The following is a 12724-nucleotide window of genomic DNA, read 5'->3' on the forward strand; positions in this document are numbered from 1 at the left end:
GGGGAATTGAGCAGGGATAGACTGGATGATGACAGTCAATAGGAGAGTGAGGGGCAATCTAATCCACACATCTGACCTCACTCCCTGCTCTCTGTTTCTAGGGATAAGGAAATTCTTAGTATGGGGATAAAACGAACCGAGCTAGAGCTGGAGCCTGTATCTGGGGAGTCTGGTGAAGGATTTTTGATACTTACACTACAGATATGGATGGGCTAATTCTCTGTGGTAGGTTGTCCTGAGCATTGCTGAGCAAACCAGGATGCTACCTGCTAGATGTCAGTAGCACCTCCTACTGTGATAACCATAAGCCCCTCTAGACCTTGTCAAACATCCTTGGCTGATAAAATTGGTCCCGGTTGAGAACCACTAATCTAATATATTTTTTATTGTCACCCATAATTCACAGGTTGAATTAAAGGCAAAGAACTTTTATAGATAGTGCCAATCTAGTTACCAACTTCAGTGTTTTAAAAGTCACCTTTGGGAGTGTCGTGATAGAGCGCTTGAGCAATTATCTGTTTGATGTCGGCACCACAAAATCCATCAGCTTAGCAACATCTATTGCTGGTTTTAGTGGCACTTGAATCCCATTTCACACAGGGGCTCTGAGAGCTTTCTTCAGTCATGGCACAGCTATTTCCCTGCTCTTCCTGTTACACCCCTGCCCTTCCACAATGCTAAAGTTACCCCTTTCAGCCAACTTATTTTTCTCTTTTCTTGACCGTTTCTGCCTGTCTCTAATAACAATTCCCCGATTTTCCTTTTTCATTCTATATTGCTTCCTTGGAATATGTCAAAGGTTTCCACACACACAGTATCTCATTTGGCTTTCAAATAGGTGTCACAGGCTCCTTCTATATTCCTTTTTTTTTTGGTTATACAATCTATTTTTTTTATAATTATTTTTTTTATTGAGAAAAAAATTATTTCCCCCTCCTCCCAGCCTCCCACTCCTCCCGCCCTCCCCCCACTCCTCTCCCCCTCCCTCTCAAGTCTGAAGAGCAGTCAGGGTTCCCTGCCCTGTGGGAAGTCCAAAGTCCTCCCCCCTCCATCCTGGTCTAGGAAGGTGAACATCCAAACTGGCTAGGCCCCCACAAAGCCAGAACAAGAAGTAGGATCAAAACCTAGTGCCATTGTCCTTGGCTTCTCAGCAGCCCTCATTGTCCGCCATATTCAGAGAGTCCGGTTTTATCCCCTGCTTTTTCAGTCACAATCCAGCTGGCCTTGGTGAGCTCCCAATAGATCAGCCCCACTGTCTCCGTGGGTGGGTGCACCCCTCTTGGTCCTGACTTCCTTGCTCATCTTCTCCCTCCTTCTGTTCGTCATTGGGACTTTGGGAGCTCAGTCCAGTGTTCCAGTGTGGGTCTCTATCTCTATCTCCATCCATCGCCAGATGAAGGTTCCGTCCAGATGGGATTCCTCAGCAACTAAACAGGGCCGCCAGGTAGGCCAATGATCCGGTGACAAAAGGATGAACGGAGCAAGGGGGGGCCGGTATCCAGAAGAGCACAGGAGAGCCTGGCGCATTCACGCGCTGAAGGTGCCCGGGCTCCCTTACAGGGGACCCTGAGGCCTGCCCGGTAGGCAGGCACTTACCGGTCTGGGTGGGTAGCCTTAGTGTCCCTTCTATATTCCTTTACTCTACCTGGACGTGTATTCCCCAGACCCCAAACATAGATATAGGTCATGCATGAGCTCCAGACTGAAATCCAGTCACTGAGGCTTTCCTTCATGCCTTCACTCACAGTTGCCATAACCCTTCTGTCCTCACTGCTTTCTGCACATGGAAAGATCCTGCAAACTTGGTATGTTCTCTCTTAGTACTTAGCATTCCTCGTGTCTCTCTGCTTTCTTTGTCTGAATCCTAGGTATGGAACTCCACTGAATCTGTAAAGGCCGGGAACCATGTCTCTTTCTTTCTCCATCTTGCTCAAAGTCTCAGGAATAGAAAGTGCTCAGTAGACATGTGTTAATTCAATATCATCCCATACTCTTGTAATCAACTAGAAAGCAGCATGGGGTGAACTGCCTTCCTCCCCTTCTAGCCAAACCCTTCTTGTGCATGTGCCTCTTATTGAAATCAAGTTCTTCAATGTGAATCTAGACCTTGCATTCACAAACTGCATCTTCATGAGGGCGGAGTCGTCAGCATCTTCCAATATATACTTAATTAAGTAGATTCTCTGGGTAAAAATGAATACCTTCAAGATTGTGTAAAAGGACCCTTTCATGACTAGACACAATAGTACATTTCTGTATTCCTAGGAATTGATAGACTAGGGTAGGAGGTTTGAAAGATTGAGGCCAGCCTGAGTTACATGCAAAGAACTTATCTTCCAAGACTGCATCAAAGTGTGTTTAAATGACGTTGTGAATAGTCATTCTGTGTGTCTGTGCGTGCTCTCTTCTTTTCCTCTCTGCTTGTATGTGTGGATGTAACTGTGCATGTTGGTGTGCATGTCTCTGTGTGTTCACTCATTAAAATTTTATCCTGGAGAAAAGATTCATGTTTGGCAAAGTTGGTTAGCATGCTTCTAAAAATGTCATGAAATATTCAAAGCTTCGGTCATCACTGTCACTACAATAAAAAGACACCAAATGACAGACACTAGAATGCTGCTGTTGATCCTTCATGAGGTTTCTCTTTCAAAATAAGGATTTACATCTCTGGTCTGAATCAATGATGGTAGAAGCAAGATGGGAGGAAGTACGTTTGCAAAAGGTTGTAAAGAGTCTTCCCATGTTAGATTATCTCAAGGAGAAAATCCCAATACAATTAAAATAATACTCTATAGATTCATTTACGACTCTTAGGAGAACCATGTCCCACCTTTGGAGTTCTAAGCCATAGAACTCCTAAATGGCAAGATTAATATTTTACCCCCTACCCACCAGTTCCCCGTATTTCCTTGCCTAACGGCAGCACTTCCGTTATGAATGAGATACCCACTAAGTACCATGCGAAACACTGGACTTTTCCTTTGTGTTTAAACTCATTCTCAGCTTGAATCACTTTAGTGTATCATATGATAAGTCAAACACACAAACACTTTAAAAGTGTGGTTTACAGTTCCTACAGAAACTATGCAACAAAAATTAATGCATACAGTTAGAAAATGGTATATTAAATATTTCTTCGACACGTGCCAAGAAAATTTCTTGGATCTTTTAAAACTCAAAATTAAAAGAAATATTTAGATATTTGTATCATATCAATCTCTTGGGCTGTTTTATCTCAAGTATAGAATTTTTTTTACATTTAGATTTAAATGATGCTTAAATATAAGGTTAATAATTAAAAATTGTAGGAATAGAGTGATTGTATGAAACAAGGCTATAAAATATATGTATATACATACATATGTGTATACACACATACACACATATAACACATCATATACACACATATATACACACATACATATATATATGTATATACACACATACATATACATACACATTTTGTCTGAAATACAGATTGGTACTTGAAAGTTTAGGAAGCAGATCTTTTCATGACCCAATTCGACATATTTTTGTTATTTTAAGCAAGAAAAAGCAAGGTATTATCAAACAGTGAAATTAAAACAACAACAAAATAGTTTCTTCACTCTCTTCACATCTTCGAAGCGCACGTGATACAATAGTCGACTGTTACCAAAAAGTCCTATAGTCATACCCTGGAAGAAGGCATAAAACCCAACAGTTCCAGAGCAGGTCAGCGAGTATGATCCTGGGGAGGGTTTCATAGCGGATTCGGCTACCTGTTTGAGCCAGACAAATACTGTGATTCATAGTGAGTTTGCTGTTCTGGTCTAAATCTTCTGAAAGATTTCATTGGGGGAAAAAGGGGAACACCTCTCATTCATTAACATCATTTATTTTGTCCCGTTTTTATTTGCTTGATTGTTTTCTATAGAAGCTATGTTTTCTTCTGCCTGAGGCTTGGGAATGGTTTTCTCTTCCAGTCACGGAATCCCCACTTCCTCTCTATTGGTCTTCTAGATGATCACCCACCCCTGTTCCCCGCTCCCCAATGTCATCACTAGGAAGCGGGTCAGAAGAAACTGGAGGACATTTTTCTGTGTCTGGTATTCTGCTTGACGTTGGGCAACAGGTCCCAGCACTCCAGGGCCGGTGGCAGTCAGGGTTATCCCCATTCCGGTGAGCGTACTCAGACTCTCCCACGCACACACGCAGGGTCCCCATCATTGCTCAAGGGTGTAGGTTGGGCCCTGCCTGACTCATGGGGAAGAGGCGAATTGCATCCTGTGAGTCAGTGGCTCCACTTCCTGCTGGCGTATCTGAGATTTCACTGAAAGGTAACCACCACAAGGTGAAGGGAGAGATGAACAGGGACATCACATTCTTTAACCTACTTGGAGCTGTGACCCAGATAATAGCTCCTGAAGTGATGTTGGTCTTTGCTTTTCAGAGTGAAGCTGAAATTCTGAGCACCAGTTTCATGGGCCATCTACCCATATCACTTTGCAGGGACTTCCTCAGGATCTTAGCAACTAGTGTCAATGTTGTCACCACATCAGATTTTGCCACAGATATTATCAAAAAATTAATATATTAACCTAGTGAAATACTTTATTAGCAGGAATCCTTGTAAGGGATCAAAAACTTAAGTAAAGCATTTCCAATTGAACCATAGGTTGTTATACTGGTTTATATCAACGAAAATCGTAAGACTGAGGAACTGAGCAGATAGGATGCCACGACTTATTCTTTGCACCTGTGACTGCTGGGCTGGGGCTGTAGCTTCATGATGGAATGCTTGCCCAGTATGGGCGATGCTCTAGGACCAGTTCTCAATGGTTAAAAAGTTTTGCAAAGGCAACAGGTAAGGCTATGACAGTCCTCTGCGGTGGGCTATCCCACCTTCTAATCGCCGCATTTACTCCTCTGTTCCAGCTGCCAAAGCCTTGTGGCAGCCACAGCTGGAGACCAGCGAGGAAACCCTGCTTTAAATCAGTTCAGTGGTCTACTGAGATAGATGATCTAGACCTGTTTCTGCTGTTCACTCCTCTTACATGTCTATGACTGAGTGCGATCCCACACTTTAGTATGATTATGTACGATTTCATCTGCAAAATATTCTCCTAGCGAGTCTCACAGAAACTGTCCTAAGCCCCACACAGACATCACAGGCCAGGAGAGGCCAGTGTTCACAGAGGCACACCCTGGGCTGAACATTCCGTAATCTACAAAGACAAATATTTCACCTGTGGCCCAAGCAACTAGGAGCTTATGATGGAAGACAAACAATTTCTTAAAACCTTAACAAACAACAGCCAAACACTAAACAGCCCCAGCTGCAATCAGCCGCAGCCTACAGCAGGGGCGGGTCGCAGCTGAAAGAAATTTTAAGCAGGAAATGCTCCTCTTGACATCAGCACCTTGTCTGCCCTGTGTGACTTCTAAATAGAGGATAATGGATAATAGGGCTTGGACAGAGAAACGAGTGTCCCCCCAGGCCCCACCCCTGCACACACAAAGGTGCTTTCCTAGAGAGAGATTTGAAATGCCTCCTCCAGTATTTTTGTTGACTAATGAAGTACACTTGAGAACTGAGCGGGGTGGGGAAGTGGGGGTGCAGGGTTGGAGGTGGGGTGTGCGTGTGTCAAGGATAAAATCATGTTCAACCAGAAGCCCAGTTTGTGCTGAAAAGACTGTCTAGGTTAAATCGTTTAATTCTTCAGTACATTGCATGGCGAAACTCTACTGAGAAGGAGAACAAAACTAATGTGGATTAGAATCCAGGTCCTCCTCCAAATCACACATCTCCAGCCTCAATTACATGGAAAACAGTTTGCATCTCTGTTAAACTGACAGTGAAATTCAGACATCAGTTTTCTTTTTTCTTTTTAGTCATTTAAGAAACATTAATTTTGGTTTATAAAGCAATTTATGGTGCACAGAGAAATGTGACGGGGGGAAGGATGCTTCTAGAACTTTCAGTGGTTTCAAACCACCGAAAGAATATGAAACGGATGCCTTAGGTCTTGTCTTCTGTGGTACCTTGATAAGTGGTGTTGTATAAGACATGTAATTCGCACATTCTGGTCCCATCTGGAGTATATACAAGTCTTTAACATAAACAGGATTGTTGTGTCAAGTTTGAAAAATGGCACCAGAAACCGTGAGGCTGAGGTTATTAATCTGTGCCTTGTTGTTTAAAACATCCCCATTTGCAATTTGGTTGGTAAGTTCAAAGATCCTCTGATGAAGAAAAAAAAATCTATTTTTTAACATATAAGTTAAATGATGCATTTAAATGCCCATTTATAGAAATTTATACTCTTGCTGTAAACCAGTAGAGGGCACTAACTGGATAGTTAATTAAAACTAGAGGCTACAAGTTGCCTGCCGGGCATATTTATGGGAATCTCGGGTACATTAGGCATTTCTGGGGAAAAATCCATTTCAGTCTCTCTAAAACTCTGTAAGAAAAATTGAGAGTTAGGGAAGTGAGTTTTGTGTCCAACTAGTGTAAATCAAGTTTTCTCACACTATTATATTTTTTACCATTCTTTTGCTTATCTGTGATGCAAAAAAACTCTGCTTTCGCTAGCCTGATGTCCTCCATGTGGTGTTCATTATAGTCAAGTATCATTACCCATTTCCAAATTCTATCATGTGACCCATTTAATGTGTGTTATTGGGAGACGTTATTTAAATTCTTCATGCTCGGGAGGTTTTTTAAAATGTCTGATAGAGGTAGTAATGTCTTCCTTAGCATCACTGATAGCATGGATAAGATGAACAGAACAATGTCTCTGCCTGGTTTGTGACTGAGGCTTATCAATTGCTGCTGCTACTCCTACCTCCAACATAGGCGTTGACTATATAATAGTAACTTCTACAAGCCAGGAAGAAGTTTGAAGTGCAAATACTCAAAGATTAAACAGGAGAGGCAAAATACTATTGCATAATCAGGTATCTCATTAGAAGGCTCTTCTTATCATGTTTCCTGCACAATTCAGAAGTGACTTGAGTCATTCTGACACCTAATTTCCAACCTTCATCTTTTTGCCGAATGAGACAGTTGTTTCAATTTCACCGTGCTGACAGACAATCGGTGCTAGGGCTTGTACAGCTTGGCATGGCTCACCAGTTTCTTCTTTATTATTAGATAAGACATACAGATGGCCCGCCTGTATCCATGGGTTCAAAATATTTGAAAATAGTGTAGGTACCGAACCTAAACAACAGAGTATAACAGGTATCACATAGCACCTGTATTGTATTGGATTTTAGATGTAATCTGGAAATCATTTAAGGTCCACTAGGAAACAAACTCAGATTATATGCAAATCCTACAGCAGTTTAGGAAAGGGATTTGAACAGCTGCAAATTTAGTTATCTGTGGGGATGCTAAAGTTAATCCCCACAAAAAAGGGCAGCGATATTTTCATTTTATCTAGACTTTATTTTGTAAATTAAAATCTACTTACAAGAGATATCACCTGCTTTCAATTATATGAACATTTCCATAAATTATTTTCTGTTATCAGTCTGATGAATTAACTTCTTAAAACAGAACATCTCAACCGATAGGGATGATACATAGAAATTTAGTGACGGTTGCTTTTCTTGATATATTAATTATGTATTTTATCTTCCATAACTAGGTTTCCACCTTCTACAAGGGGTTATCAGCACAACCGTGATTCCATCATGCATCCCAGGAGAGTCTGAGAACAACTGCACAGCTCTAGGTAAGCCTGAGGACATGGAAGCAGCATCAGAGATTTTCACATTTGTAAAGAAAATGTAAATATTAATACAAGCTGAAGAAGCAGAAGGAAGGGACACCTGCTCTCTCCATTTTTAGCCTTATAGTTAACTAGAGATCTGGAGAAATTTCACGAAGCAGTGACAAGGGGAGAAAGATAAGACATGTGGTTATAGATTTTAATAAATCGAGTTTTAGAAAGACAGAAAATAAGAAAAAAATCCATTAGTATAGAGCCATTATTGGAGAGTATTTGAGGGGACGATTCCCATGAAAAACAGGAAAGTATAAGTTTCTTACACAGCTGTAGCGTGTCAGAGGAAGAAATGTTCTCGTCCCACGTCATTCCTAGCGTTCAGGAACCGTTTGTGGAGTGCTTGGTGTGAATCAGCACCGTGTTCCGGTAGAAATACAAAGGTGACTGATGGTGACCCCTGAGCAGTCACTGTTCCCCAAGTGGAACATGGTCCAAGGGAAGGCTCTATGCTTTGGTCTCAGCTGAATACGGATGCCAAAGAGCTGTCTTGGTTTATCTTCTTTCTTGTCCATCATCACTAAGCTTTCTGGAATTTTGTCAACCTCCCTTCACTACTGCTCTTTTGTTGTTGTGTTACTTGGGCAGGAAAGAGTACTCCAACCTTTCTGTATGTCTGTCTTTCGAATATTAAATCCTCCAGTTTGTTCTATGTTAAGCTGTTTGCTTATTGTTTGGGGGTCTGCTACATGTTCAGGTGTCTGTTTTTAGGTTGGGGAAATGCAGTAAGTAGGGTAATGTCTAGAGCCCCCAAATTCTCCATTGCTGACCTCTGACCTGACTGCTGAAGTTGTACAGAGGTTGTTGTTTTTAAAGGATAGCCATGCACTCAGAGCCCTGTAACACAAGTCATTGAACTTTGCGTTCTCGTCACAGTTCAGACGGAAGACAATCCCCGTGTGGCACAAGTGTCAATCACCAAGTGCAGCTCTGACATGAACGGCCTCTGCCTGCACGGACAGTGCATCTACCTGGTGGACATGAGTGAAAACTACTGCAGGTAACGTGAGCACGTGATGATGATCCTGGAGTCTGCACCGTCCTCTCCTTTTGTATTTAGTTACTACATTCCTACCGGCTGTTGAAATGTATTTTATTTTTATACAATTAAAACCTTGATTACATTCTTGAAATTAGAAAGTAAATATAAGATTTCAATCTGGACAGATAATTTGGGGTGCAGAACAATGAGGGGAACTTCAGATGCCTCCCCTCTCACTACAGTGGCAACTGAACCTTTATTGGATTTCTCTATAAGCTATTGTTTTAAGAATCAATTCTACTAATTAGAAGGAAAACCTCATATTATAAAACTCAACCCTCCTAGGTGACCAGGACCTTAGTGGCCACATCAGATTGTCCTACACGCTGTGTGGAGGCATTTTATTAACGTTGACCCAACTCTGAGTTCAATTTTTGAATTCATTTTTATAACTTTAAAATTTTCTTGCTGTTTTCTTCATTGCAGTGAAGACTTAGTTCTTATAGCACTAACTCATAACATGGCTTCATTTTAAAATAATTGATTTCCTTTGCATTCTTTAGATGTGACGTGGGCTATACTGGTGTCCGGTGTGAACATTTCTTCCTCACCGTTCACAAACCCTTGAGCAAAGAATACGTTGCCCTGACAGCGATTCTCATTCTCCTGTTCTTTGTCATCACCGCTGGGTCCATATACTATTTCTGCAGATGGTAAGTTGGTTTGTTTTATTAGCCATTGATTTCTAAACTACCCAATAACAGACCTGCAAACTGGTTGAAATCTAAACATAATATGAGTGGCACAAGATGGAATCTGCACTGTGGTATTTACAAAACTGCCCCTTTCCATTACACTCAGGCTTCATTAAATTGCTAACCTTTACTTCCTGCCTATATGCATATAAAGGTCAAAATAGGAAATATTCATTTCTCTATAAAATACAGGCTGAAAATGTCATCCTGTAATAACTAGGATTCTTGTCCTACAGTGATATTATCACAAAATGGCAAATGAGAGGCTATATAACTAAAGATTGTCAGGGTTTTTAATTTGACTGGATTTATGAAACAGTCTGAATAGTTAATAGTGCCCACAAAAATCTTCCCAGTTTACATTTCTTAGTTTGAAGCTGGTACACATTGTTTGTTGAAATCTTTTCTGAAAAACACTGTCTAAATTTTGTTCTAAATAGCCATCCAATGACAATGTCTTCCTAATTAGAATTTGAAAATAGTATCTGTTCCGAACCTATAAAACACACTCTAACAGGTATCATGGAGCTTCTGCATTGTATCGGGTTTTAAGTATAACCTGGGGAAGATTTAAGGTATACTAGTAGACCCATTCGGGTTATATACATCTAATTAGATGTAACAGAACTCAATACTGCTGAGAGAAACTGATAGAAAAAGATACTGGAGAACTTCTCCTGTCATTCCCAGCTTTGTTAAGCCCTTGGAGAAACAGTTTCATGTTAACTGTTTCATGTCCATTTCTTACCAAACCGGATGGGCTGCAGGACATTGCCCTCTTGGTCTCTCGATTTTCCATTGCTTGACCTAAGTAGAGTCACTCTGGTCATTTTGGATGCCCTCCCCCTTTTGTTTGTTGAAGCAGGGTTTCTCCGTGTAGCCCTGGTTGCCCTGGAACTCTCTCTGTAGACTAGGATGGCCTTGAACTCAGAGACCCGTCTCCAGAGCATCTGTCTCCCAAGTGCTGGGGATTAAAGGCATATGCCACCAGATGCCTGTTCTTAATGTACTCTGGGAGTCCATGTATTTGTTTTAGAGTTTGTTTTTTATATCTGTTAGTTACAGTGCTATTTCCTTTCTGGTGTTTTTCTAGGTACAAACATCGAAAAAGTAATAAATCAAAGAAGGAATATGAGAGAGTAACTTCCGGAGACCCCGCGGTGCCACAAGTCTGAACATCACCATCAAGTTTTGAACTGGGATGCATAGCATGCCTGGTTAATGTCAATATTTCATTATATTAATAATATTTATGTTGGGTCATGTGTTAGGTCAATAACTGTTTATTTTTTAATGTATTTGGAAAGTGTTTTATTTTTGACAGACTATTTGTTAATATATTATATGTAAAGTATTTAATATCAAAAGAAAATGGATATTTTTGTAAGAATTTCCTGAGTGAAATGCTTTATTGAAAAGCATCAAAGCTCAGTAAGCTGGAGCTACGCTCAGAGTCAGCAATGCCCAGCCTGTTGCAAGTGCCATTCCGGTGGGCCTAAATAATAAGGTCAAATCAATTGTGTAAATAATTTATTTTCTGCGTCTCGGATCTGTGACAACTGATTTGACTATATCATGGCTTGGCACAGAGGTTGACACCATTACTTCATGTATTAAAACAGTAATAAGGGGAGGTAAACACAACTTGTGTGCCTCACGCCACACCCGTGAGCCAGCGAATCCTGGAGAGGATCTCTCCTCAGCATCCCTGCTATTTGGTACAGAGGGGCCAAGGACAAGGCCTGTGCTAACCCACCTGAAGCATGGGCATCCCTTTTATGTAGAGTACATCATTAATGTGAAGTCCTTCTTGAATATCAATCAGAAAAGCCACATTTGAAGAAAATTTGAACTCCATTTTAGATTATTTATTGTTATAGGATTAAATCAGAATCCCAAATCAAATTAATCATAATTTTAAAATATAGGAGGTTGCTAGTCAGATCTTGTCTAACATGGAAATGGACTTTTTATTTTATATTCAAGAGGTTTTGTTTGTTTGTTTTTCTTTTTTTGTTGTTGTTGTTGTTTTTCTTTTTTAACCCAGAGTTTCACTCTTTTGATCAGAGTGGCTCCAAACTCATGGTAATTCTCCTGCCTTAGCCTCCCTGGCTCTGGGATTATAGGCCCACATTACCATGCCTAGTTTCAAGAGAATTTTCACTGACAACTAGTTCAGCAAATACCTTATTTCAGATTTTAAAGTTCCATTTTAAAAACATGGGCCCTCTCCCTGTCATTTGTTTGCATTTATGGAAAGAGAGAAGTTAGTCTCTGCTCCCAGCCTGTAGGTCTCTGTCCGTGAGTCACTCACTTATTCTGTGTGGTTGCCTCAGGATTCCTCGGCACGCCTTTGCCTTTCCTGGGAGGCTGCCTAACCGAAGGCTCAACCTTAGGTGGAATCTCTCTGGAGCACATTCCAGGCCAGGGAGAGTCTATTCTTCCTCCACCTTTTTTCTGGCACGTGGTAGGGCAGCCAAGCCGTTGTGAGTTGCCTCTGACCTCTAGAGTGCAAGGGAAGAAAACATTCCTGCCCTATGGAGCCACTCATGGAAAACCCTGGAAGGCTCACACAGCTCGCATCAAAAGTCCAGGCCTTACTATGTGGGAAAGCAGCAGATGAAAGAAGCAATGCCCACTGCATTGCTGTGCACACGCTTGTGCATATATCCGCTCCATACTTTGCAGAATTACAGCTGTTTATTTCTGCATTAGCCAACATATTTACTTCTAAGAAGACAAAGGCAAATGAAGGTCAGTGATATTTAAAGGTATATTTCTTTGTCATTTTATTTAGCTAAAGTCTAAGGTCCTGAGTAAGAACACATTTTAAATCCCATTGGTACCAACGGGACAGAGAGAAACCTGGCCTGTTTTAAGTGACCTTGACTTCTCCAGATGACAGTTTAAAGCTCACCAAGAACTGAGCTAGAATAGAGCCAGTTAATTTACAGATGCCAAAGAAGGCTTTTAGATATGGGTATATTACTCCTCTATGAGCATTTCCAACCACACCACACCACAGAATTTGATGCAAGAACTTTGGAATAGCTTTGCATATCTTTAAATGCTTTTAAAAAGATCTCAGGAAAGATATATATATATATTTATATATATATATATATATGAATAGCTTTGCATATCTTTAAATGCTTTTAAAAAGATCTCAGGAAAGATATATATATATATATATATATATATATATATATATA

The 12724-nt window shown here is 40.7% G+C and overlaps 1 protein-coding gene across 1 annotated transcript in view; it reads left to right on the forward strand.

Moving 5' to 3' along the window:
* Ereg (epiregulin) overlaps positions 1-10687 on the forward strand; it is a 14873-nt gene extending 4186 nt beyond the window's left edge. Inside the window, exons 2-5 of the mRNA XM_026784983.1 lie at positions 7638-7724; positions 8652-8775; positions 9321-9470; positions 10606-10687. Of these exons, the coding sequence (XP_026640784.1) occupies positions 7638-7724; positions 8652-8775; positions 9321-9470; positions 10606-10687 (443 nt within the window). The remainder of the gene's footprint in view (positions 1-7637; positions 7725-8651; positions 8776-9320; positions 9471-10605) is intronic.
* The last annotated feature ends 2037 nt before the right edge of the window (positions 10688-12724 follow it).

This window comes from Microtus ochrogaster, linkage group LG1 (assembly GCF_000317375.1).
Source record: "Microtus ochrogaster isolate Prairie Vole_2 linkage group LG1, MicOch1.0, whole genome shotgun sequence".
Taxonomy (NCBI): domain Eukaryota; kingdom Metazoa; phylum Chordata; class Mammalia; order Rodentia; family Cricetidae; genus Microtus; species Microtus ochrogaster.